We start from the raw sequence: 27,661 nt of genomic DNA on the forward strand, positions 1-27,661 counted from the left end.
GTCATCTTGTATGGGTTGGTGCATACAGGGTGAAACTGAATATACAGAAAAAATAGTCGAAGATTTTAAAAAATACAAGGAAAGTGAAGTAAAATAACTTTCTTAGAATGTTCCATCTGTAAAACTTGGAAAAATATGCTGACATGGCCATGATTAAAAGAGCAAGCATATCATGCTTTTTGCATCATTTGACAGAATTTAGCCAACTTTACCACCTCCCTGTGTCCTGTCCTAGTACTTCAACATCACTAGCAAAAACTATAAGACATTTTTGTAAGATCAGACCTGTCATTCTCTATTTGGCTAGCAATTACTCAGTCTAAAGTCCTTTTGAACTAGTGTGAACTAAACATTTAGAGGCAAAAGAAATAGAACCCCCCCTCCCCTTTTAATGTGACAAGATAAGCTTGAATGTAAGTAATAGAGAGACAAACGTATCTCTAGGTTACATGCAAGCAAACTCCATTCTTCAAATAAATACACCACCAAATATAAGATTTAAAAATCCATCTTCTCTTTTCCTTCTATTAACTATGTAAGTTAAAATTCTTTACAATTCCTTCATCTACTTATTTCTCACATCTATTTTCACAGTTACGTCATTCAATGAATAGAGTACTATCTGATATTACTTTCAGGAACTTCAATAGATATCAGTAACTGATAAAGATAAAAAATAAATAAATTATGGACTATATAAACCAGCAAGATGGTCCCATTTATTATACATATTTATATAATAAAACCTTCAAGGCTATTGAACCTAATTCAATTAACATGCTTGAACCCTCATTCTAAAAAAAAAAAAAAAAAAAAAAAAATACACAATTCATTGTTTATAACCAAAAATAAAAAGAATAAAAAGTACATGACAATTGAAATGTGAGCTATGAACGAGAAACACTAACCATCTTTACTCAGAGACAGAATCGGGTGATGTAATTACCCATCCTGTTGGCCTAGAGTCTGCAGCTCAGTGGTGTGTAAATTGTGATGGAGAAAAACATTCTTTTTGCTGTATGTGTGTAAAGAGATTGGCCCTCTCGGTGGCTGTCCGAATCTGCCTGTAAAGGTTGAATGCTGTCGGGCCACAGCAGCTTGGTCCTTTGGTTTCTCTGAGGACGTGGGGAGCCCTTCAGTCTTAGCTGTTGGCTTCAGAGAGTTCTGCCCAACAGTGGCCCTTAAGTTCTGGGTGACCTCTGAAGTGAGGCTTTCACAAGTTCCTCTTGAGTGTTTGATAACTTCCACTAGTTCCTTGTCCTTCAAGAAATTATTTAAACACAGACTTGATAGTTGACAGGTCTTGCTTTTGTAGGGGCTTGTCTGGTCAGCTGACGAGTATCTAAAACGGTCCTCGGTGGGAGTATGTATTGCTTTTCTGTCCCTTGTGCTGAGACTTTGGCTCACAACTCGGTTTCGATATGTAGCCTATGGTAAGGACACAGAAAGAAAATTATGTTTTAAAAAAAACATTCATTGAAGACAGAGGGATACTTTCACATTTTGTGTGCAAGCCCCTACATTTTCAACAAGTCTTTAAAAAAATCTGTAGAATTCTTCATGAGATTAAATTTCTCAGTGCAATATCACTACCAATAGTCAATAAATGATTAACTTATTCTAAAAACCATTGTTTTAAAAGCTTTATATATTATTATTTTTAAAAATCCTCACCCAAGGATATGTTTGGTTTTTTAATTGAGTTTTAGAAAGAGGGAGAGAAAAAACATCCACCAGCCAACACTCCCCCCCCCCCCCCCCACCACACACACACCAGCACACACCCTGACTGGGAATTGAACCTACAATTCAGGCATATGCCCCACCACCAGCCCCAGGAATCGAACCTGCAACCCTTGGGTAAAAGGGATAACACTCCAAGCAGCCAACTGAGCCACTCGGCCAGGGCTGAAGGCTTTATGCTTTTAGAGCTGTTTTAGGTTTAGAGAAAATTGAAAGGGAGGTACAGAAATTTCTAAAGCACATAGGCATAACTTCCCCCCAATCAACATCACTCACCAAAGTGGCACATTTTTTACCAAGGATAAACCCACATTGACACATCATAATCACCCAAATCCAGTCTACATTAGGATTCACTGTGCATTCTATGGGTTTGGACAAAATTACAATGGCATTTGTTCATTATTATAATAGAGTATTTTTACTGCCCTAAACATATCCTCTGGTCTTCCTATTCATCTCTCCACTACGCCTCCTACCCCCAGTAACTGCTGAATTTTATCATCTCCATAATTTTATCTTTTCCAGAATGTTGTATACAGGCAGTCCTCGGGTTACATCAGACTCCACGTACATTGTTTCGTGGTTACATCGCCATCTCCCATTTATTTATATATATATATATATATATATATATATATATATATATATATATATATAAAAGTTCCGTCATTTCAACGTATGTGCATATGTGCTTTATGTTTTTTATTATTTATTTACCACAAGTAAAGGTCAGGAATTGTTATCTTTTAAATTTTTTTACTTCATTACTGCTGTGTATGTATGTGCTCCATGTGAGTGATGTAGGTGGGTTCCGACTTACGGTGAAAATCGTGTTATGTCCCGTAGGAACGGATCTCCCATGTAACCTGAGGACCTACTGTAGTTGGAATTGTACAGTATGGAGTCTTTTCAGATTGGCTTATTTCACTTAGTAATATGCATTTAAGGTTCCTCCATGTCTGTTCATGGCTTGATAGCTCATTTCTTTTTGTCCTTGAACTAAAAGGCATTTTAAAATGTGTTTATCTAATTTCCTAAATTTGAATTCTATAGGTTTACCTGAGAATATAGATAATTTGAATAAGTAATGAACATCAATGTATGAGCCTATTCATTTTTTGCTGGATTTTATACATTATATTTACTTAAATAAATGTGCAGAGAATTTTAGAATGATCAATATCATAATTTGTATCAGCAAAGTGATAACATAAAAATTTAAGGAACTAAAACAATGTCTCAACATTGACCTAAGGAGGACAATAGAGTACCTAAAATAAATTTCAACATGTATTTCATTTAGAATTTTTGGATGCACTTTATTAATCAAAATCAGGTACACAGTATATGTCATCTTCTTTCTTACAATGTTTATATTCTAACTAGAGGCCCAGTGCACGAGATTTGTGCACTCAGGAGGGGGTTCCCTCAGGCTGGCCTGCACCTTCTCATAGTCTGGGAGCCCTCGGGGGATGTCTGACTGATGGCTTAGGCCCGCTCCCCACGGGTTTAAGCCGTAGTCGGACATCCTTAGTGCTGCTGCGAAGGTGGGCCCCTGCACTTGCCAGCCATCAGCCCGGCTTGTGGCTGAGTGGCGCTCCCCCTATGGGAGCACACTGACCACCAGGGGGCAGCTCCTGCATTGAGCATATGCCCCCTGGTGGTCAGTGTATGTCATAGCGACCGGTTGTTCAGCTGTTTGGTCAATTTGCATATTACCCTTTTATTTTATAGGATTATAGAAACAAAACATAGCTCATTAAGTCATGCTGTGGGAAGCAAAGATTGCAAGCTGGTACCAGAACTCCTCTTGAAGAGAAAGAACACTGTCTTGTTTGGAAAAACACATTGAGCTAGAAATTGACTACCTGTCCTACTGCTCTGGTGGTAAAAGGGTAGGGTTTATTGTTGACATGAAGAATGAAGAGAAAGAGAGAAGAGAGTAGAGCAGATGGCAGTAGGTTGGTATAAAACATTCTGAAGGAGCCAGAAAATTTCTGGATACTCGACATCTAAATGGAATAGTTTTAAATGGTTATCTTTTCATTGTTCCCTAAAAAGCCATTTTTGCAAACCTGATCTCTACTTTGAACCCCAATTCCCTTATCCAGCCACCATCACTTTGATTAATATCACTAATTTGACATAAAACCAAATAAAAACAAACAAACATGATTTTGACTCTGAAACCTATCCTTCCCCAGATAGCTTCCTCCATAATAAATATCATCCCTATCAGGCTATCACGTGGAGATTACTTTTGCTTTCTCTCTTTTCTTCACACCCCTTCAAATCATGTTCTTGCTAATGTACTGACAAAAAATGCAACCTCAAGTCATCTGTCCACTTCTCTTATATACACTCTATCCTCCTGATTCAATTTTCAGACACATATTAAACATTTAAAAATAAGCATATGCTGAATAATGTTTATCTGCTGAGCTATAAATATCTATTTATGAGCATATATTATATGCCAAGCATTCTTCTAATGCCTTAACATATTCAATCCATGTTTGAAGTAGTTCCCCTCATCCTCATTATACAGACTAGAAAACTGAGGCTCAGTGAGTTTGTACCCTACACTGGTGCACGGTAGACAGTCTGCTTGGTGAACCACAAGTTCATTCTGCCTTCCAGCGGAGCCCCTTGAATATTTCTGAAAGGTATCACATTTTTCTAAAATAAATTACATGCAGAAGAATATTGTAATTTAAACGGATGTTTCAAGATTACCATCACTGAGATGAATCTCCTGCTCTTCTGCAAAACTAAGGTGTATTGGGGGATAACTGGGGTGTCCATATGCCTTTTCAGGTTGAAGTAGTTTACCAAGCATGCCTTTCTTTTATAAAAAAAATTAATTGTTAAATGTTCATTCTGGTTTTTATGTGCTCACTTATAGCAGACCTTCTCTATGACTTCTAATTTGCCACTTTAACTCGTCCATAGATGAGGAATAGAGGAAGTCAGGTTGGTTAACTCTTGCACAAAAGAAACATTGCCTGATTTACAGCAGAAGTTTCAGAGACTTTCTTGGGAATAAAAGGAATAAACTATTTCTATTCAATTTTTATTCTCTAGAAATGTTTCTATATTACTGCTTCTTGACTCTTTTCCAACACTTCTAGGTATTTGGATTTCCTTAGAAGAGTGAGCTTTGATAATCTCTTCATCTCTCTAACTTTACTGCTATGAGAACTTTACTTAACTATTGAATCAGTTACTGACAGGCTCCAAATCAATGCTGTGCTTAATATCTGCATCCAAATGTTAGACACATCCTGGATGCTATTTGTAAAATATCTTGATAAAAACTTTCGTTTCAGGACAAAAAGGACACAAGAGGCATTAGTAAATTCATTGTGATAATTATCAATGGAAATGTTTCTTTTTCATTTCTATTTTTATAGCTGCTGCCTAGGAAAGTAGAGAAGGTGGGTGGAGATCATCTCCATTACATTACATTGGGGGAAATAGCCATTATTTTCTTTATGTGGTCATTTTAGCCCTCCTAGAATATTATATTAAATTAAATATATACTTTTAATAAAGATATATTAAAATAATCGAACAACTCAACCCACAGGCAGCCTCACTACTCTTTCTCTGATAAGGTATCTGATACCTACAAGGAACATGAGTATCTACCATAAAAAGAAACAAAGAAACAAAATCAAGGCTCTCCCTCTCAATTTTTAAAGAAAATGCATATTTAAATTACCCATTCCTGTGTGCTTCACATAGATTGCTTTTGACATCTTAGACTTCAAATCCCCCCTCCTTTTTTAGTTCTTTATGATATTCACCATTACTCCAGGGCTCATCAAATACGTAGGAGACTGTATAGCACAGGGGTTAATGGCAGGGATTTGTGGTCAGACATATGGATTAATTTATTCATTTGATAAATGTTTATTGACTGTCATTGAGGGCAAGACACTGCATTACATGAAGGGAAACAGTGCTGTTCATAAAGGAAGTGGCTCCTGCCTTCAAGCAGCTAAAAGTCTGATGGGAGAATCAACCAGAATTAGACACTGTCTAGCTGGGTAAGTTTCTTACCGTCCCTAAGCCACCAATTTCCTCACCTGTGAAAGGAAGATTCACATTCATACCTGTGTTGACATACATAGTTATCTAATGACAGCAACAACACTAATTACATGAATAAAATAAAGTGACCAGTAAACCTAGAAATTACCTTGGTAGATGCACATTTCATCCTGTGGCAGCTAAGCCCCTTTGAACACTTCTATTTAGACTGAATAAAAGCAAAGTAACTTAGTCCAGAATATTTAAGTAATTTTACATTAATTGTTGTAGTTTGGTTCCCCAGAACAGACTCTGAGACAAATATGTGAGACAATAAACAAAACATTTATTCGAGTGTATTCTCAAGCCAACACCTGTGCAGGAGTGAAGGAAGCAGGGTCTGGCAAAGGGGGGATTAAAGTGCTCTGCAATTACACTATCTCAGATAATCACACAGAATCTAAAGTTTGTGTGACTTTTCCTAGTTGTCTCCCATTTAGACAAGGGGTTGGGAGCCTTATACCCTTATTGGACATGGGCAGCCTCTGGGAAAGGGGTGTGACCTCGAGTAAGCAGGCTTTTCCTTATTATTTTTCCGCAGGGAGAAATTCTTGGAGAGGAACTTAACTTGTATGCTATCAGCTGCCAACATTTTCAGCAACTGGGAAAATGAAAGCTTTAGTTGTGAAAGGGTGTGTTTGTGGGTGGGGAGTGTGTGTTTTGGGCAGGGGGAGGGAGAACGGAAGCACAACCACAGCATCCACTACACTCATTATCCAGTTGGTATGTTTAATATATTATGAGACAATTTGGCATAATGGTAAGAATAATGAACTTTTAGCCAAATACTCTAATCTTGACTCTGCTGCTATCAAATGGTGTGACCTTGGATGAATAAATTAATTTTTGTGGGCTTCTTTTTCTGAGCCTATTGAAAGAAATGAGGAAAATATCTTAGAGAAATACTAATATTCATTTAAATCCTTTTCCAGTTCTAAAATTCTACATTTAAAATTCTACATGTTTGGAACATGTTTAGACAAACATAGGAAAGATCCCCTTAATTCAAAATATAAAAATATATTTTGGCACATAAATATTTGTATTTGGTTACTGTATCCCAGAGGGAAATAAATAATACCAATTAGTAGCATGATAAAGAAATTAATTCTTTCTGCAGCTCCTGGGATCACATCCCTAAAGGAAATTTTCAGTGCATATGCTTAGCTACATCTTTCTCAAAACTGGAAGTAAATTTCCCAAAACTCATATGTTAGTTTTTAGGCAATTTAGTTGTCAAAAAGCTATTTTATTACCTATCCTTAGAGTTCCTAGTAGAGGATGAATAGATGGCAAATACAGTGTGAAGATTATAACAAAATCAATTCTTTATTTCCCTATTATATTTTCTCTCTAATTTCTTCTGAAAGCAGATAGTCTGCATTTCATTGAATCCAAGATCACTGACTTTATTTCACATATGACTAAGAAAGGAAAAACAAACTAAAACCATGCTAATTAAAAACAAACAAAAACTATATTCCATTTACTTATTAAAATCAGTGTGACCCAATAATTGGTCACACCAACCTCTCATGCAATTTCTTCTTTCTTCAGTTTCTTATGTTTGATAGACAGTTCAGTCACATTTATCTCAGTGGCTATATACATGTGGGTATATTTCCTCTTTAGATTTCATAAAGCATTTGGTTTTCATTTTAGAAGAGGGTATGAAACTGAGGCAATCAAATTACAAATGTATATATTTTTTACTCATATCAATACTACACCCTTTTTCGTTCTTTGCTGGGTTTCCATATACAAAATTGCTGGTTATAATACCAGATCATAGTAAACACTCCTTGGATGATATTCTTAAATGAAAACTCAACAAACGTAGTACCAATATTGCATTGAACTCGAAAAAAAAAAAAAAGAGAGACAATATAAAGCTTTAAAATCTATACACACAGCAATGCAAACTCTGTTACAACCGTGACCTGGTTGAAAGCACTGATTTTAAGATTCATCTAATTTTAGGGATCTTATTATCTTTAAAAAATTGTCTCACAACTGATGCAAAATATAAATGCAGTAATCATGCCAATATATATAGTCCCATTTTTATTAAAGTAGGGTAATAAAATTAAAGGGGGAATGTAGCAATATTTCTAACACTGATTAATGAATTTTATGTACTTTTTCTGAAGTTTTTCCTTTTTGTGAACTATACTGACAATTGCCAAAAAATGTTATCAGTTGTTACTACTTCCTGTGATTCTTTCTTGCATTGATTAGAACTTAATATATGATTATTTTTTATTTTCAAATATATTTTTTTCAGCAAATGTTCTTCACTTAACAGAAAATAGTATTGTTTCACATCTAGAATTGTTCTTAAAGGGATAGAAACACATGAAACAATTCATGATCGCTAGGTAGAAAAAAAATGGTTTACATTAGAAAAATGGCTAATGTTAAATAGTATTTTAAAAAGTCATAAAGTTTACTAAAAATATCAACATTATAATTTGCATTCAAATAAAAGAAGAAATAGTATTAAATTACGTTAAAGTGAGCCAGTATCATTGGTCAGAGTTCTTATAGTAGAAGCTAAGTAGTAACTCTTAGATGATAATTCACATTGAGAAATACACTTCCTGAGTAAGTTCATGGTTTCCTACCAATGAGTCCTCTAGATCAAATAAGATAGGAAATGCGGAATACTGTATATTTTAATTTTAAGAATATAAATTTTGGAGACCCTATGCATTTCTACACCCAAACCAACTAAAATACACATTTCATATGGGCAGGCACTTTGCTTGTTTTGTTTAATGCTGAATCCACTGCACATAACAGTGCCTGTTATTTAGTAGTATTTCCTTAATATTTATACAATCCAGAAAAGATTCTATTACCATGATTCCTTTCCTCACTGACAGTTTATATAATACTAGGGGCCCAGTGCACGAATTTGTGCACCTTGAAAGGAACTGTGGGCTGAGAGGCTATGGTGGGCACAGGGGTGGGTCTCGGCCCATCCTCCGTGCCCCCACCTGACCCCTCCCACCATGGCCCCTGGTTCCCTGTCTGCCGGCAGCCCTACTCCTGCCGCCTCCACTCCCACGCACTGATGGTGCAGAGCGATTGAGGCTGATGCCAGCAGTGGGTGCTAGCGGGGCTGGCGCCATCAGCAGGTGCGAGTACCAGGCGGAAGCACAGCACGTGGGAGCAAAGAATTTTCGTAACCACCAGAGGCTCACTCTGATGACAGCCACGGGTGTCCCGCCTTGGTCTGGCACCCCTGCTCACCTCCACTATCCTGCCGTGGCCAACGCCCACCATGTGCCATGCTCTGCTGCCTGCTGCCGATCCCGCCAATGTTCCGTGCATGCCCCCTGGTGGTCAGCACACGTCATAGCAACTGGTTGTTCAGTTCTGCCATTTGGTCTATTTGCATATTAGCCTTTTATTATATAGGATGGAGTGTTCTTTTCCTTGATATATTTTTTTCTCTCATTGCTGAATGAGTTGATTACTTTGATGTATACAGATTGACATTTCATCTGGATCTTAAACTACCAAGCACTGGTCATGTCTATTTTGCTTCCTTTCCTTCCTCCCTCCCTTCCTTCCTTTCTTGGGAATGACTTTTCCCAAGGGATAGGTTACTCTTCAGGGATGTTTTTATAGTTTCAACTCCCCCTTAGTTGTACCTTACCCAATAAGGAAAGACTTATTATGTAACTACAAGATATACTTCAGAGAAAAGAAACCTTTTATAACCACCAAAGCAATATGATGTTATGTCTATAGCATTAAATATCAAAGCAACTGAAAAAAATCTCTTTAAGCCAAAACCGGTTTGGCTCAGTGGATAGAGCGTCGGCCTGCGGACTGAAAGGTCCCAGGTTCGATTCCGGTCAAGGGCATGTACCTGGGTTGCGGGCACATCCCCAGTGGGAGATGTGCAGGAGGCAGCTGATCGATGTTTCTCTCTCATCGATGTTCCTAACTCTCTATCTCTCTCCCTTCCTCTCTGTAAAAAATCAATAAAATATATTAAAAAAAAAAAATCTCTTTAAGTACATTGCATCAAAACTATGGAAAATGAATTGAAAGGGAATTATGGTGAAGCAGCAGTTCTTAATCTCTTTTTTTTCTTAATCTCATTTTCTCTTTTCTTCCCATGTATCAACATGACATAGAAATAAACTTCTTTGGCCAAAACCAGGGATAGGAAAATAGTCCCATTAAAATATCTTTAACTCAACTCATATATTTCATTTATGTAAACATTTTGAATTCAGAAATACAAACAGAAAAATCAGCATCTTCTCTAATTATAAAAAGTATAATTTCTGGTGTCTTAGTAATTGTAGCAACATATTATTTAATATACAGACTCAACAGATGACTGTGACCCATTTGATACTGCCCAGACTTGAAGATTAACTGGGTTGGTCACTTCTTTAGTGCAGAAAATAAATGTTGACAGCACCAGCTGAGGCAGTGTAATAAGTGAATGACAGAGCAAACTCTATAATAAAGGCCGAATAATAAAAAACTTTCAATATTGTGAAGTCAATAAGCCATCTCTAGGTTAAATATGATTATGTATATGAAAAGTGCTTTGAATAAAGGTATGTACAAATAATATTACTCAGTAACATATTGAAATCTATAAATAAGTCTTCAATATATTTTCTTTTTTTATTGAGGTAAAATTATATATATTTCATGTGTACAATATTATAATTAGACATCTGTGTACACTACCAAAAGTGATCACTACAAGAATTCTAGTTTCTATCCATCACTATAGAATGGATCCCCTGTACTCATTTTACCCATCCCCCATTTCCTTCTGATGGCCACAACATTTTCTCTAACCATGAGTTGGTTTTTGTTTATTCAGTATTATTTTGTGTGTGTTTTTTTAGATTCTGCATATGAGTGAAATCATAAGGCATTTGTCTTTCTCCATCTGACTTATTTCACTTAGCATAACAATTTCCAGGTTCACCCCAGCTGTCTATACATATATATCATACCTGTTTTCATTCATCCATCAGTGGATACTTACTTTGTTTCCAAAGTTTGGCTATTGTAAATAATGCTGTTATGAACATAGGAATGCATATGTCTTTTGAAATTACCGTTCTCATATTCTTCAGATAAATACCCAGAACTGGAAGAGCTGGATCATATGGTATTTCTATTTTTAATTTTTTCAGGAATTGCCACCTTATTTTCTATTCATGGCTGCACTAATTTACATTCCCAGCTATGACGTACAAAGGTTCCTTTTGCTCTACATCCTTTTCAACACTTGTTATTTATTGTCTTTTTTTTTTTTATAATAGTCATTCTAACAGGAGTGAGGTGATATTTCCTTGTGGCTTTGATATGCATTTCTCTAGAATTAATGGTGTTAAACAGTTTTTCATGTGCCTGTTGGCCATCTGTGTTCATTCTATTAAAAATATTTATTGATTTTAGATAGAGAAATGAAGGAAGAGAGAGAAAAATAAATGTGTTTTTCCACCCATTTAAACATTAATTGGTTGATTGTTGTATGTGCCCAAACCAAGGATTGAACCCACAACCTTGGCTTATTGGGACAACACTCTAACCAACTGAACTAATGGCCAAGGCCTCAGCCCATTTTTTAATCATGTTTTCCAGTAGTTGAGTTGTATGAGTTCTTTAATATTAACTTCTTAACAAATATATGATTTGCAAATATCTTCTTTCCATTTTTATATGGTTTCCTTTGCTATGCAATCACTTTTTAGTTAGACATAATTCCATTTATTTATTTTTGTTCATTGCCCATGACTTTGGAATCAAATTCTCAAAAATATTGATGAAAAGCATGTCAGATTACCAACTATGTTTTCTTCTAGGAATTTTATGATGTCAAGTCTTAAATGATATCAAGTCTTACATTTAAGTCCTTTATTAACATTGAGTTAATTTTTGTGTATGGTGTAAGATAGAGGTCTACTTTTATTCTTTTTCATGTGGCTGTCCAGTTTTCCCAAGACCATTTATTAAAGAGACTATCTGCTTCCCATTTTATGTTCTTGGCTGCTTTATCATAAATTAATTGTCCATATGAGGGTGGGTTTATTTCTGGGCTCTCAATTCTGTTACATTGACTTGTGTGTCTGTTTTTATGCCAATGCCAGAGCATAAAATTTTTAATTATTATAGCTTTGTAATATAGTTTGAGACCAGAGAGAATGATACCTCCAACTTTGTTCTCCTTTCTCAACACTTCTTTGGCTATTTGGGATTTTTTGTGGTTCCATTCAAATTTTATAATTATTTGTTTTGGTTCTGTGAAAAAAAATGCCATTAGAATTTTGATAGAGGTTGCATTGAATCTGTGGATTGCTTTGGATAGTAAGTGCATTTTAATAATAGTAATCATTCCAATTACTATTACAGAATGGAATATCTTTCCATTCATTCACAATTATTTTCTTTCTATGTAGTTATCTTGGATACTATTATAAGGGTCTCTTTAATATTTTTTTCTCTAATGATCTTTGTAAATTCTCTTAAAGAAAGGTTACATTAGCATTGTGACACGTGTTAAAGAAGAATTAAATGGAAGTGCTCTGTATGTAGTTCCCTTCCCTTTGCAGCACACACCTTAAAGAAACCCCGTTGTCCTACTCTTAGAGGATGGGTTCTATAGCGTTCCAAGAAAATGCTTTATTGACAATGGAGTCTACTATCAGAAGAGACATAAATATCTTTTCTTGTAAAACTTTACCACACTAGTTTCTATCCTAGTTTTAATGAGATCGATAATTTACGCAGTGTGGTGATGAGTGCTTTCAAAACCCGATTATTTATCTGATACCTAATGTTGAAAAGATCTATAGAGAAGCAATTCTTACATTTGCTAAATTCAAGAGAACATATGTTATATAATTTTAGAAAAATTATTAAAAGGCTTATAAGTCATTTTAGTTCAGATTTTATTTATAACAATCACTAAGATTTGGGAAATATTTATAATGTGTCAAGATATGTGCTTTGTTTTACCAGAATTTCAGGGTTAGCAGGCAGCAGAATATGAACTGGATTTCAAACATTTGGATTTCAAAACCCAAGCTCTAAGCCAAGAGTTCTTTAACCTCAGGACTATTTACATTGGGATTACATGATCTCTTGTAGGGGACTGTCCAGGACACTGCAGTATGCTTAGCAGCATCCCTTGCCTCCACCTCTAGGTGCCAGCAGCACCTGAATCCAACTACAACAACCCAAAGTGTCTCTAGACCAGTGGTTCTCAACCTTGGCTGCACATTAGAATCACCTGGGAATCTTTTTAAAATCCTGATTTCTGGACCTCATCCTCCGGAAATTCTCTTTCTTTGTTATGGGGTGGGGCCACAACTAGTAACAAAGAAAGAATTTCCGGAGGATAAGGCCCAGAAATCAGGATATTAAAAAGATTCCCAGGTGATTCTAATGTGCAGCCAAGGTTGAGAACCATTTCCAAATATCCCCTTGAGAGCAAAGCTGTCCCTAGTTGAGCATCACTGGCCTAAACTATAATGCTTCCCCAAGTCAGACAGTAAAAGTAACCAATGCAGCACCTCTAGAAAGAAAAAGGCCACATACAGAAACGGCTATCCTTTAAAAAAATCATTTACAGTCCTGGCTGGGTGGCTCAGTTGGTCAGAGCATCATCCCATGCACACAAGGGTTGCGGGTTAGATTCCCAGTTGGGGCACTTACATGGGTGTGGGTTTGATCCTCAGTCAAGGGCATGTACAGGAGGTGACCAATCAATCTCTCTCTCCCTTCCTCTCTCTCTCTCAAATAAAAAACACCCTCAGGTGAGGATAAAAAGTAAAAATATCAAAAATCATTTATAACCAGTAGGAAAGCAAATTTAGGCTTTTATACTTTTTGTTCTTTAAAAACAGATAATGCTCTTTATAGGCTAGACACTTTTGCGGGCCCTTACAGTGATTAATTAAAAATATTAGCTCATTTACGAAGTCAATGCAATGTGCTGATAAACATTGGAAGCATTTATAAACGTAAATCTTGATCAACAAGACAAATAAGCACCACATCCAGTATGGTACATACAATCTAAGGGTTTCTTCATTCTGAATAACCCAGGAAGCTTTAGGGTTCTGATGTGTTTAATTAGGCAGCACTTCATTCAGTACTCTAACAGAGGTCTTAAAAAATCACTGGTCCAGTACAGACAGGAAATGGAGGAATATTAACAGTGTCATGAACTGCTTAAAAAAACAAATGTTCCTTTTGCTTTTTCGCAACATAATCTATTGGTGTGAAGTAAATGGGTAGACCGGAAATGTCCCTCTTTCTCAATGACAGCCATTGAAGTGTCAGTGTAAACTCAAACTACATTTATTAAAAATTACAGACTGTCCTTTTCCTGTCATCACTGACGAATAGGACTTCTAAAGCAGTTATAAATACCAGGCCTCGTCTCTGCGGATTTTGGCACATTGCTGCATCTTTTTATATCCCTAGATGGTGAATCTGTTTTCAGTGATAAAGAAGAATTTGTTGAAGGTCTAAGAAATGCTCTACCACAGAGAGATTGTATAGAGAAGTAGTAAGTGCTTTGCAAGCAGGAAGCCTTTTAATAAGTTCAAGTAATAAGCAAAAAGAAACATTCAAAGTTTCAGGCAGGCAAAGCCTATTTTTTTCAGAATGCACAACTTATCAAGAGGAAATTGTCTGGAGTGAAATTATTTCTTCTGACTCAACCTCACTCCTAAATTCTTTAGGGTATACTACATCCTCTTGGTGGGCATTTAGGATTCAACTAGGGTTAGAGAACTTGACTAAGATAAGCAAGGTAAATGTTAGGAAGGTCAGCTTTTAAAGGGCAGAGTTCCCAAGAGAGAAAAGTATGTACCTCTTCCCACAAGAAAAATTAAAATATGCAACAGTTGTGTGTGTGTTTTTCTCCCATAAACCACTTGGCTTATCCTTTACTGTTCTGAATATAACTAGAGTAAATGAAGTCTGTACAAGATTAATCCTGAAGAATAATAATAAGGTGTGTGTGTGTGTGTGTGTGTATGTGTGTTTTGTAACCCAGTCTCTGTGAATAATTCTCAGTTAAAAGGTGACTTAAATGAGAATTTTAGACAATTACTGCTTATAATAGCAATGTGGGCATATAATTAAGAACTCGATTCAGAAGAAACCTAAGAAAGCATGATTTTATACAAGTGATATTCCAGAGAAATGTGATTTCTAAATGAAAAGAATAAGTGAGGGCTTAAGCTAAATTTATATTCCTAAGGGAAATGAAGAGGAAATAATTCTTATGTGTTTGCACAACAAATCACAATAATGGACAATTGCAGTGGTTTACTACAGCAACAACATGAAAAATGAGTCTCCTGTCTAGACACTGCTTCCCAATATCTAGCACATATTAGATGGTGCAATGTTTCTTGAATAAAAGCAGCATTAAAAAATAATCACAAAAATTCTTATATTCACATGATGTCTTTTGTGTGAATAATTCAGTCTTTATAGCCAATTGTTGCGGCTTTATAAGATAGAAATATTTGTTGTATCCAATACATGAGAAAATATACCTATAAAATTAAGAATCTAGACTACTGTTTATTCCTCTTCATTTTAGTAGTTATTAGCCTGATTAAATAATGCGAATCCTAACCTCTTTGCTTAAATGATTCCATCTAAAGAGTAATTTTACCCAATAAACTCTGCTAGGAGACTTCAAAAACTATGACATTATTTACCTCATGTACAAAATAACCTGGCAAAAGAAATGAAATACAAATACAGCAATTTTACATGGCTCATTGTTGTTTTATATCAGTACTAAAGGCCCAGTGCACGAATATCTGCACAGGGTGGGGGAGAGGGGGTTGTCCCTCAGCCCGGCCTGCACCCTCTTGCAATCCAGAACCCCTCGGGTAGGGTCCCTAGGCCTGGCCTGCGATCAGGGCCTATCTGGGCTTTCCTTCCCTCAGCTGCCAAAAGCTGGCCCCGCCCCCTCCACTGCCACTGCTTGCCATCTGTGTGGCACTGCTCCCTCTGCCCCCACCACCGGTTGCTTCCCTCTGCGGGTGATAGGCATGGGGCACGATTGCTTGGCTGGCCTGGGTTTCCCTCTGTGGGGAGATTGATCATACAACAGAAGGAGGCCCCACCCACCCACCACAGCGCTGCCAGCCAGATTATTCCTGAAAAAAATGGTTTGTAAGAATGACATTGAAAAAAGGGGAGATAAATAGTATAGCTCAATTCCCCCCACCATTAGAATAACTGTCAATGTAGTTAACATGAAGGAACTACTGCCCAAGGATACCAGATCACTTGAGCATCTCCCTAGATTCACTGATCCATTTCTTTTCACAATATTCTTTCATTATTTGAAATTTTAAAGTAAACCAAATTTCATTTAAGAAAATTCAGGGTGCCGAAACCGGTTTGGCTCAGTGGATAGAGCGTCGGCCTGCGGACTGAAGGGTCCCGGGTTCGATTCCGGTCAAGGGCATGTACCTGGGTTGCGGGCACATCCCCAGTGGGAGATGTGCAGGAAGCAGCTGATCGATGTTTCTCTCTCATCGATGTTTCTAACTCTCTCTCTCCCTTCCTCTCTGTAAAAAAATCAATAAAATATATTTTTTAAAAAAAGAAAATTCAGGGGACATATATAGCACAGTAACATGAAAAATAACAAAACTTATGACTTATGCTTGATGATTTGGTGACACAATACTCTTTAAAAGTCCTTAAAATTTATAATATCAAAATAATATTACACACATGTATGGAAATAAGAAGTATGCAGAATGTGTTGGGATTTTTTATGAAGACTCATTTTTACCTACCATCTGATTTTCTGAAATGATTTTATATAGTATAAATAAAAAATAAGACACAGCAGGGAACAAATTCTAGAGTAAAAAGCTATGGACCCAATATCATTTTTAAAGTTTAATTCTTTATTGTTTAAAGTATTACATATGTCTCCTTTTTCCCCCATTGACCTCTCCCGGGTTGTTTCCGCTCCCCAGCACATGCCCTCACCCACCTACTGTCTGTATCGATGGGTTATGCTTATATGAATACATACCCACAAGTCCTTTGGTTGATCTCTCACACACACACCCGGCCATTCCTTTGAGATTGGATGGTCTGTTCAATGCTTATATGCCTCTGGATCCATTTTAAGTTGTACAGTAAATCCCACAAATGAGTGAGATCATGTGATATTTATCTATCTCTGACTGGCTTATTTGGCTTAGCACATTGGTTCTCAACCTTGGCTGCACATTAGAATCACCTGGGAATCTTTTTAAAATCCTGATTTCTGGGCCCCATCCTCCAGAAATTCTGTTTCTTTGTTACTAATGTTGTGGCCCCACACCATAACAAAGAGTTTATTTAGATCCTTTGCCCATTTTTTATTGGGTTGCTTATCTTCCTTTTGTTAAGTTGTATGAGTTCCCTATAAATTTTGGAGATTAAACCCTTATTGGAGATAACATTGGCAAATATGTTCTCCCATGCAATGGGCTTTCTTGTTGTTTTGTGGATGGTTTCTTTTGTGTCTAGAAGCTTTTTATTTTGATGTAGTCCCATTTGTTTATTTTCTCCTTAGTTTCCATTATCCAGGGAGCTGTATCTATAAAAATATTGCTATGACATATGTCTGATATTTTGCTACTTATGGATTCTTCTAAGATTTTTATGGTTTCCTGTCTTATGTTTAAGTCCTTTATCCATTTTGAGTTTATTTTTGTGGATGGTGCAAGATGGTGGTCTAGTTTCATTTTTTTGCATGTATCTGTCCAATTTTCCCAACACCATTTATTGAAGAGACTTTCTTAACTACATTGTATGCTCTTACTTCCTTAGACAAATATTAATTGAGCATATGGCTTGGGTTGATTTCTTGGTTCTCTGTTCTGTTGCATTGGTCTATATGTCTGTTCTTGTGCCAGTACCAGGCAGTTTTGAGAACAGTGAGAGAACAGGTTTTGTAATATAATTTGATATCTGCTATTGTGATCCCTCCAACTTTCTTCTTCTTTCTTGGGATTGCTGTGGCTACTTGGGGTCTTTTTTTATTCCATATGAATATTTAGAAGGTTTGTTCTAGGTCTGTGAAATATGCTGTTGGTATTTTAATGGGGATTGCATTGAATCTATAGATTGTTTTAGGTAGTATGGACATTTTAATGATGTTGATTCCATTGGTGTGGTATATCCTTCCATTTGTTTATGTCTTCCTCTATTTCTTTTTTCAGTGTCCTATAGTTTTCTGAGTACAGATCTTTTACCTCCTTAGTTAAGTTTATTCCTAGCTATCTTAATTTTTTCATTGCAATGGTATATGTTATGTATTTTTTAGTTTCTATATCTGTGAGTTCATTGTTGGTGTATAAAAAAGCCATAAATTTCTGGTTGTTAATTTTATATCCTGCCACATTGCCAAATGCATTTGTTAAATCTAGTAGTGTTTTGATGGAGTCTTTAGGGTTTTCCATGTACAATATCATGTCCAATATCAAATAATGCAATTTTACTTCTTCTTTTCCAATGTGGATGCCTTTTATTTCTTCTTCTTGTCTAATCGCTATGGTTAGCACTTCCAGTATTATGTCAAATAGGAGTGGTGAAAGAGGCCATCCCTGTCTTATTCCTGCTCTTAGGGGAGATGGTTTTAGTTTTTGCCCATTAAGTATGATGTTGGCTGTAGGTTTGTCATATAGGGCTTTTATTATGTTGAGGTATGATCCCTCTATTCCCACTTTGTTGAGAGTTTTTTTTTTTTTTTTATCAAGAAAGGGTATTGGATTTTGTCAAATGCTTTTTCTTCATCAATTGATATAATTATGTGATTTTTGTCTCTCAATTTGTTTATGTGATGTATCACATTTATTGATTTGTGGATATTGTACCACCCTTGCATCCCCGGAATAAATCCCACTTGGTCATGGTGTATGATATTTCTAATGTAATGCTGGATTCAACTTGCTAGAATTTCATTGAGGATTTTAGCATCTATGTTCATCAGAGATATTGGCTTGTAATTCTCTTTCTTTGTAGTGTCTTTATCTGGTTTTGGTATTAGGGTAATGCTGAATTCATGGAAAGAGCTTGGAAGTGTACCTTCCTCTTGAATTTTTTGGAGTAGTCTGAGAAGGATAGGTTTTAGTTTTTCTTTGAATGTTTGCTAGAACTCCCTGTGAAGCTGTCTGGCTCAGGGCTTTTGTTTGCTGGAAGTTTTATGATTACTACTCCAATTTCATCAGTAGTTATAGGCCTATTCAGGTTTTTTTTATTCTTCCTGATTGAGTTTTGGAAGACTGTATTTTTCTAGGAATATGTCCATTTCATCTAGATTATCCAGTTTGTTGGAGTAGAGTTGTTTGTAGTATTTTATTTTATTTTATTTTTTTACAATCTTTTGTATTTCTGTGGGGTCGCTTGTTACTTCACCTCTTTCATTTCTTATTTTGTTTATTTGGTTCCTCTCTCTTTGTTTCTTGGCGATCCTGGATAGAGGTTCAACAATCTTGTTAATCCTGTCAAAGAAACAGCTCTTGGATTTATTGATCTTTTGTATTTTTTTTTTTTTTTTTGGTCTCTATGTTGTTTATTTCCACTCTGATCCATATTATTTCCTTCCTTCTGCTTACTCTGGGCTTTTCTTGTTGCTCTCTTTCTAATTTTTTAAGTTACAGGGTTAGATAATTCATTATGATTTTTTCTTGTTTTTTGAGGCAGGCCTGTAGAACTACGAACTTCCCACTCAGGACTGTTTTCACTGTGTCCCATCGATTTTGGATTGTTGTGTTTTCATTGTCATTTGTTTCCAGGATGCTTTTTATTTCTTCTTTGATCTCATTGGTAACCCAATCATTGTTTAATAGCATGCTATTTAGCCTCCTAGTGTTTGGATTTTTTGGATTGTTTTTATTATTGTTGATTTCTAATATTATGCCATTGTGATCTGAGAAGATGCTTGATATGATTTCCATGTTCTTGAATTTGAAGAGACTTTGTCTGTGTCCTAATATATGGTCTATCTTTGAAAATGTCCTGTGTATACTTAAGAAGAATGTATAATCTGTTGCTTTGGAATGAAATGTTCTGAAGATGTCAATTAATTCCATCTGATCTAGTGAGTCATTTAGCATTGCTGTGTCTTTGCTGAATTTTTTAGAAGATTTATCCAGTGTTGTCAGTGGGGTATTAAGGTCCCCTACTATGACTGTATTGCTGTCAATCTCTCCCTTCATATCTTCTAGAAGTTGTTGTTTTGTTTTGTTTTGTTTTGTTTTTTGTTTTTTTTGTATTTGTGTGCTCCTGCATTGGGTGCATATATGTTTACCAGAGTTATAATATCTTGTTGAATTACTCCCTTTAGTATTATGATGTGGCCTTCCTTATCTCTTTTTATGGCCTTCATTTTAAGGTCTATTTTGTCAGATATAAGTATTGCTACCCAGCTTATTTATTTATTTATTTAAATTTGCATGAAAAAATTTTTTCCATCCCTTCACTATTAGTCTGTGTGAGTCCTTTGATCTGAGGTGGGTCTCTTGTAGACAGTAAATATATGGGTCATGTTTTCTTATCCATTTAGCTACCCTAAGTCTTTTGATTGGAGCATTTAGTCTATTTACATTTAGAATTATTGATAGGTATTTGTTTTTCACCATTTTTATTCTTTATGCCTGTGTTCCTTCTTACCTTCCTATTTCTTCTTTATACGGCAGTCCTTTTAGCATTTCTTGCATTGCTGGCTAGGTGGTAATAAACTCCCTCAGCTTTTTTTTTGGTCTGTGAAGCTCCTGATTTCACCCTCAATTTTGAATGATAGCCTTGTTGGGTATAATATTCTTAGATTCAGTCCCTTGCTTTGCATCACTTTGTATATTTCATTCCACTCCCTTCTGGCTTGATGTGCTTCTGTTGAGAAATCAGTTGATAGTCTAATGGGAGATCCCTTGTAGGTAACTTTCTGTCTCTCTCTAGCAACCTTTAAGAATCTTAGTTTGTCATTGATGTTTGCCTGTATAATTATGATATATCTTGGTGTCAGTCTTTTTGGGTTCATCTTGTTTGGGACTCTGTGCTTCCTGGACTTGAGTGACTTTTTTCTTCCCCAAATCAGGGAAGTTTTCTGTCATCCTTTCTTCAAACAGGTTTTATATTTCTTGCTCAGCTTCCTCTCTTTGGCACCCCTACTATGTGGAGGTTGTTTTGTTTCGTGTTGTCCTCAAGCTCCATTAGGCTCTCCTCCTGTTTTTTAAGGTTTTTTTTTTTCCAGTTGCTGCTGCTCTTGGGTTTTTTTTTTTCTACATTGTCTTTTAACTTGCTGATGAGGTCCTCGGCTTCTTCTAGTCTACTGTTGAAGCCTTCCATTGTGTTCTTTATTGCAGCTATGTTATTCTTCATGTCCTCTTGATTCCTTTTCATGTTGGTAAAATTCTCATTCAGCTCCTTATAATTCTCATTGAGTTGTGTGTATTTGTTATCTAGACATTTGAGCATCCCTATAACCATATCTCTGAGTTCTTTCTCTGGCAAATTACTTGCCTCAATTTCATTTAATTCCTTTTCTGGTAATTCTAATTTTTCTTTCCTTGTCCTCAATATCATTAAATACAACTTAGAACCAATTTTTAAAAGAAGCATGGAATTTCAAAGATATATATTTTCATCTTGTGAAGAGTTAAACCTTGAAGAGAAGAGGTTTATTTAATAATAAAAAATTTTAAAATAACCATTTTTTCTATATAGGATGAGTTTATGGATATTAGAGACACTCTGGAGTGTCAGAAGTAATTCTAAGGCTATTTTTTTTTTCTGAAAAGATGCTTCATCAAAGCAAATAGTGCTTTTAAAAACTTACAGCCATCTCAAAAAAGACTGCCAACAAAGAGAAAACAGATGGGCCATCAGCTTTAAAGTTAGTCATCCTTTAAAAATTATAAAATTAATTTTTAAATAGAAAAAAATCAACAAAGCACAAAGTATAATGAGAGTGAGATGAAACACACAAATTTCTAAGATCTAAATAATTATCAATTATTTTTTTTTTCTTTTTTTTTTTTTTTTTTTTCAGTTGATCAGCAGCCTAGCCAGGATCTCCAGCCAAGTTCTATCCAGGATCTCCAGCCAGGTTATGTGTTTTATTGCTTTGTTACATCTGTATTTATACCAGTTGTTTTTAATCCTATCAATTTCTATTCCAAAGGTTAGGGCGTTTCTTTTTCTTTTTTTTTCTTTTTTTTTGCTAAAAGTATTACAAAGGGTATTACATATGTGTCCTTTCCGCCCCCCCCCCCCCCCCCCCCCGCCCTTGACAATCCCCTGCCCTCCCTTACTCCCCAGTGTCTTATGTCCATTAGTTATGCTTATATGCCTGCATACAAGTCCTTTGGTTGATCTCTTACCCTCCTCCCTCCTGCCCCCCAACCCTCCCTGGCCTTCCCACTGCAATTTGACAATCAGTTTGAGGCAGCTCTGCCTCTGTATCTATTATTGTTCAAAAGTTATTATCAATTATTTTCATTTTGTGAATGTGTTTTGTCATTTTACTAATTTCAAATATAACATACTCATTAATAATATGAATATTTTCATTTTTATTTAATCATAACCATTTCAAATGAAGTAGAAACATAAAGTTAATGTGGTTCAACCACCTCAATTTTATAAGGAAACTATGGTTAGAGTTGATAAGTGACTTACTTGATCAAATTTATAAAGATATTAGTGGCAATTAATAGCCAATTACAGACTTACCAAAGCATTGTTTATTGTTTCCAGACAAAATCCATCAACTTTCATTTTAATGCAGAGATACAAGACATGCATTTGGCATTAGAATAACAAGGTTAAAAGTATTTGTATTAAAATATTGAATTATATGTTCCAGCAATTATTCTGTATTTGAGCAACATTCATGAACTGTGGCTATATAGCTACAGTTATATTTGTTAAGTTTGTGGGATAAAAAAGATGGATATGTAGATAGATTCTTGGAGTAATACAAGGAAGGCATTTTGTGTTGTTTTATGATAAATGGAGGTCAAGGAGTAAGCATGTGATGATAGATTATACATGTATGCACTGATCTTTGCTAGCAGTGTTCAAAGAGAAGACATGATAACAAGACATTGGCTTAGGGTACATCTCTCTGCATTCCTCAGACTGAAGTCACCTAGAGGCAGAGGATTAATTCTTTCATGGCTACAGATGTGCTGTCTCCTGCATTTCAATAGAGTCTGTGTTGGAAGGCCCATATGCTAGAATTATAAGGCTGAGGTGAGTCCATATCCTGATCATAACAAGGGTGGTTTTCAATATAATATCAAGACAGATTGGCAGATTCTAGTGTAGATAGCACATTAATTCTCCAAAAAGACACACACAAAAAAAAAAAAACCCCACAAAAAATACACAACTATTTGATATATCATGTGTGTGATGTTCTGAATATACTGGGTAATACCCTACAATCACTATGGGGAGACCTCAAAAATGCTTAAATCTAAATCTAGTCCTAAAAAAAGAGACAGCGACTCTCCCATACCAGCTCTGTTAATATTGCTCATTCTCCATGTTTTTTTCTGTCTTCACTATTTATTATTTCATCTATCCATTCATTCTTATGGAGAACCCACACAATGAGAGAGTCAAAGAAACAAATATACAATTCTGTGATTAGGCATTTCTTTTACTTAAGAACTTAACTAGTATCCTATATAATAAAAGGCTAATATGCAAATAAACTGAATGGCGGAACAACTGAACAACCAAACAACTGGTTGCTATGACCTGCGCTGACCACCAGGGGGCGTGTGCGGAACTTGGCAGGCATTGGTCGTGGCAGGATGGTGGAGCATGTGAGCAGGGGCACCAGACCAAGGTGGGACACTGGTTGTTGTTATTGGGGAGAGCCTCTGGTGTTTACTGAAAATTCTTTGCTCCCATGCACCGCGGTCCCTCCTGGTGCTCGCACCCATTGAGAATGCCAGAGATGCTGTTCACACCCACTGCTAGCGCCACCCTACTTGCACCTGCAGCTGGCGCCAGAGCCACCACTCGCACCTGTTGCTCGTCCCCGGCACCAGTCCAGATCACTCGGCGCCATCAGCAGGTATGAGTGGCAGCTGCCAGCCCTGATCACCCTTGAGGGCTTCTCCACCTCCCTCTGCTCCTGAGGGGCGATGGTGGCAGCAGCCGCTGCTTACACCCACTGCCAGCACCAGCCCCGCTCGCACCTGCTACCAGCGCCAGAGCCTCTGCTCTCACCCGCTGCCAGTGCCTGGCACCGGTCCTGATCACTCAGCATTGTCAGCTCATGGGAGTGGTGGCGGTGGGAGTGGGGCTGCCAGGAGACAGGAGCTGGGGTGGGAGGGGTCAGGTGGGTACACAGAGGCTGGGCCGAGACTGCCCCTGTGCCAACCGCAGCCTTGCAGCCCACAGTTCCTTTCAAGGTGGACAGATTCATGCACTGGGCCCCTAGTTTAAAATAAAAAGCAAGATTAAATAAATCACTAAAGCAGTAATACAAAAATGTCTCAAGTAAAAAAAGAGATTTAGTGAAAAATAAGTGTTATAACATCAGAATTTCTAAGTGTGAAACAGTTTTCCAAGGAATTGCTTTCTTTGATTGTTTCAACTTCTCACTTGCCCCCTTATTTATCAACTCACTCCAGTTTAGCTTTTGCTCTTCTCGAAGGCCTCTAAGTTGTTAACGGAAATGTATACTTATCAGTTCACATATTCTTTACTATTAAGAAACATTAATGGGTTAACTACTCCCACCGTGAGTTCCATCATGTTTTGGTATTTGTGCCATTTCATGTTCCTGACTGTTCTGCTGCTTCTCTGTTCATGACAACTCAGTCTTCTCTGAAGACAATTTTCTGTCAGAATGTTTGAGTCCAGATTCATTTCACTCTCCCTAGGAGATCTCATCCATTCCCATGACTTTATATGAATAACTTTTTTAAAAAATATATTTTTTATTGATTTTTTTTACAGAGAGGAAGAGAGAGGGATAGAGAGCTAGAAACATTGATGAGAGGGAAACATCGATCAGCTGCCTCCTGCACACCTGCCACTGGAGAAACGCCTGCAACCAAGGCATATGCCCCCGACCAGAATTGAACCTGGGACCCTTCAGTTTTCAGGTTGACACTCCATCCACTGAGCCAAACTGGTCAGGGCTATATGAATAACTTTTAAACTTATCCTGCAATCGGAACTTTTTCTCAGTATATATATATATATATATATATATATATATATATATATATATATGTTGGAAGCCCAATGTGTGAAATTGCATGGGCCCACCCACCCACAAGTGCCCTGCCATGCTCACAGCCCCACCCACCCACAGAAATATTTGGTCATTATGGCATTAGGGCCACTGGGTTTTTATAATATAGACTAGAGGGCCGGTGCACAAAAATTTGTGCACTCGGGGGGAAGGGGGGGCCCCTCAGCCCATCCTGTGCCCTCTCCCAGTCTGGGACCCCTCAGGAGATAATGACCTGCTGGCTTAGGCCTGCTCCGGGTGGCAGAGGTCAGGCCCAATCCCTAGGTGCAGCCCCTGGTCGGGCTCAGAGCAGGGCCAATGGGGGAGTTGGGGCGCTGCCCCCTGTCATGCACAGAGCAGGGCAGATCAGGAGGTTGCGATGCCACCCCTAGTCATGCTCAGGGTACGGCCGATTGGGGTTGGGGCACCGCCCCCTGTCACACTCAAGGCAGAGTCGATGGGGAGGTTGCGGCGCCACCCCCTGTCACGCACAGAGCAGGGCCGATCAGGGGGTTGAGGAGCTTCCCCCTGTCACTCACAGAGTAGGGCTGATAGGGGAGGTGGAGCACCGCCCCATGTCACACACAGAACAGGGCAGATCAGGGGGTTGGGGCACCGCCCTCTATCACCCACAGAGCAGGGCCGATCAGGGGGTTGGGGTGGCCACTGTCACACTCAGGGCAGGGCCGATGGGGAGGTTATGGCTCTACCCCATCACACACAGAACAGGGCCCGTGGGGGGGGTGGGGCGTTGGGGCACCTCACCCTGTCACACACAGAGCCACAGGGCGATCAGGGGGTTGGGGAGCTCCCCCTATCAGGCACAGAGCAGGGCTGATTAGGGGGTTGGGGCACCTTCCCCTGTCACGAATAGAGCAGGGCAGATAGGGAGGTTGTGGGCCCGCCCTGTCACACGCAGGGCGATCAGGGGGTTTGGTTGCTGCCCCCTGTCACGCTGATCCCGGTGCCGGGAGGCCTCCCGGCTCCGCTGATCCCAGTGCCGGGAGGCATATTACCCTTTTACTATATAGAATAGAGGCCTGGTGCATGGGTGGGGGCTGGCTGGTTTGCCCTGAAGGGTGTCCTGGATCAGGGTGGGGGTCCCCACTGGGGTGCCTGGCCAGTCTGGCTGAGGGGCTGAGGGCCGTTTTCAGGCTGGCAGGTGACTGAAGCTCCCAACCGCTCCTTTTTTTCTTTTTTTTAATTCTGGGCCAGCTTTAGCTCTGAGGCCTCGGCTGCTGGCTGCTAAAAGCAGGTTTCTGGCCTTTGTTTACCTTCTGTATTTGATACAATGTTGCGGTCCGGCTGGCTGAAGCCTGGCTGAATAAAGCAGGTTTCTGGGGTTTTGTTTAGCTTCTATATTTGTTACAATGTTTCTTAGAGAGCAGCTGAGAGGCCAGCAGTGCAGGCGGGGAACGTTGGAGTCCGCCGTCACTGGAGCAAGCAAGCCTCCCTGTTTGCTTCAGTGCATGGCTGCCGGCCACCATCTTGGCTGGCAATTAATTTGCATATTGCCCTGATTAGCCAATGGGAAGGGTAGCGGCCGTATGGCTAATTACCATGCTTCTCTTTTATTAGACAGGATATCTATCCCTGTGACTATATTACAGGCATCTCAATATTATTTATTTCTAACTATCTGTTAGAAATTGCATCATTCTGGGTTTTAATTACTCAACAATTTCAGTAATATTTGTTGAACAAATAACTGAATGGAGACAATACAGAATATTTGGAATTGTTCTTGAGACTTTCCCCTGTCTCACTTCCTAACATTCAACCTATCACTATTTCATGGTTCTACCACCCTTATGCTCAATTCTTTCCACCTCCATCCCTCTAGTTAAACTCACCATTATCTCCTGCCAGGGTTACTATACCTATTCTTTTATACCTTCACACATTCCAGCAAAAGTCATATAAATCCTTTTTTAAATGCACATCTATTCATGTCATTGATCTCCTTATTTTCCTTCAATATCTTACTTCTTAATTTCAAGAAGATACAAATTGTTGTAATGGTCTACATGATCCTGAAGTATCTAGCCATGCTGAACTTTCTAATTTCTTCCTGAACAATTAATCATTGAGTTTCCAGTGACAGTAGTAATTTTGAGTTTCTTAAATATGAGCAACTCTCCCCTTCCTCAGATCTTTTAAGTTATTCATCTTTTATCCTCTGCCTAGAATGTTCTCCCTTTCATTTTTGCCTGATAACTATAACTCAGTCCCCAGAATGTTCTTAAGACTTTGTCACACCCCACAATTTAAATCAAGATATAATTTGTTTATAAGGTCAACACAAACACTCCCTATATTTTTTCTTTACAGCAGTTGTCTTAGGTATTAAATAAATGCACAATACATTATCACCCATTTATTTTAGACTAAGTTCTATGGGAGCAATAATTGCTCAAATTCTTCATAGTTTTTTCCCTAGAACCTAGACTACTTACTTTCTGATAATAAATTAACTTTCATAAAAATTTCCTTAAGATAAATGGAAAAAGAAAGGGATTGAGTGAAATG

The 27,661-nt window shown here is 37.7% G+C and overlaps 1 protein-coding gene across 2 annotated transcripts in view; it reads right to left on the reverse strand.

Moving 5' to 3' along the window:
* Nucleotides 1-792: 792 nt before the first annotated feature.
* CCSER1 (coiled-coil serine rich protein 1) overlaps nt 793-27,661 on the reverse strand; it is a 1,176,231-nt gene continuing 1,149,362 nt past the window's right edge. For both annotated transcript variants that reach the window (XM_070392710.1, XM_070392707.1), the window contains one exon: nt 793-1,428. In XM_070392710.1, the coding sequence (XP_070248811.1) occupies nt 943-1,428 (486 nt within the window). In that variant the 3' untranslated portion in view covers nt 793-942. The remainder of the gene's footprint in view (nt 1,429-27,661) is intronic.

This window comes from Myotis yumanensis, unplaced genomic scaffold, assembly GCF_028538775.1.
Source record: "Myotis yumanensis isolate MYYU_CA2020_CCGP unplaced genomic scaffold, mMyoYum1.0.hap1 SCAF_1, whole genome shotgun sequence".
NCBI classification, from domain to species: domain Eukaryota; kingdom Metazoa; phylum Chordata; class Mammalia; order Chiroptera; family Vespertilionidae; genus Myotis; species Myotis yumanensis.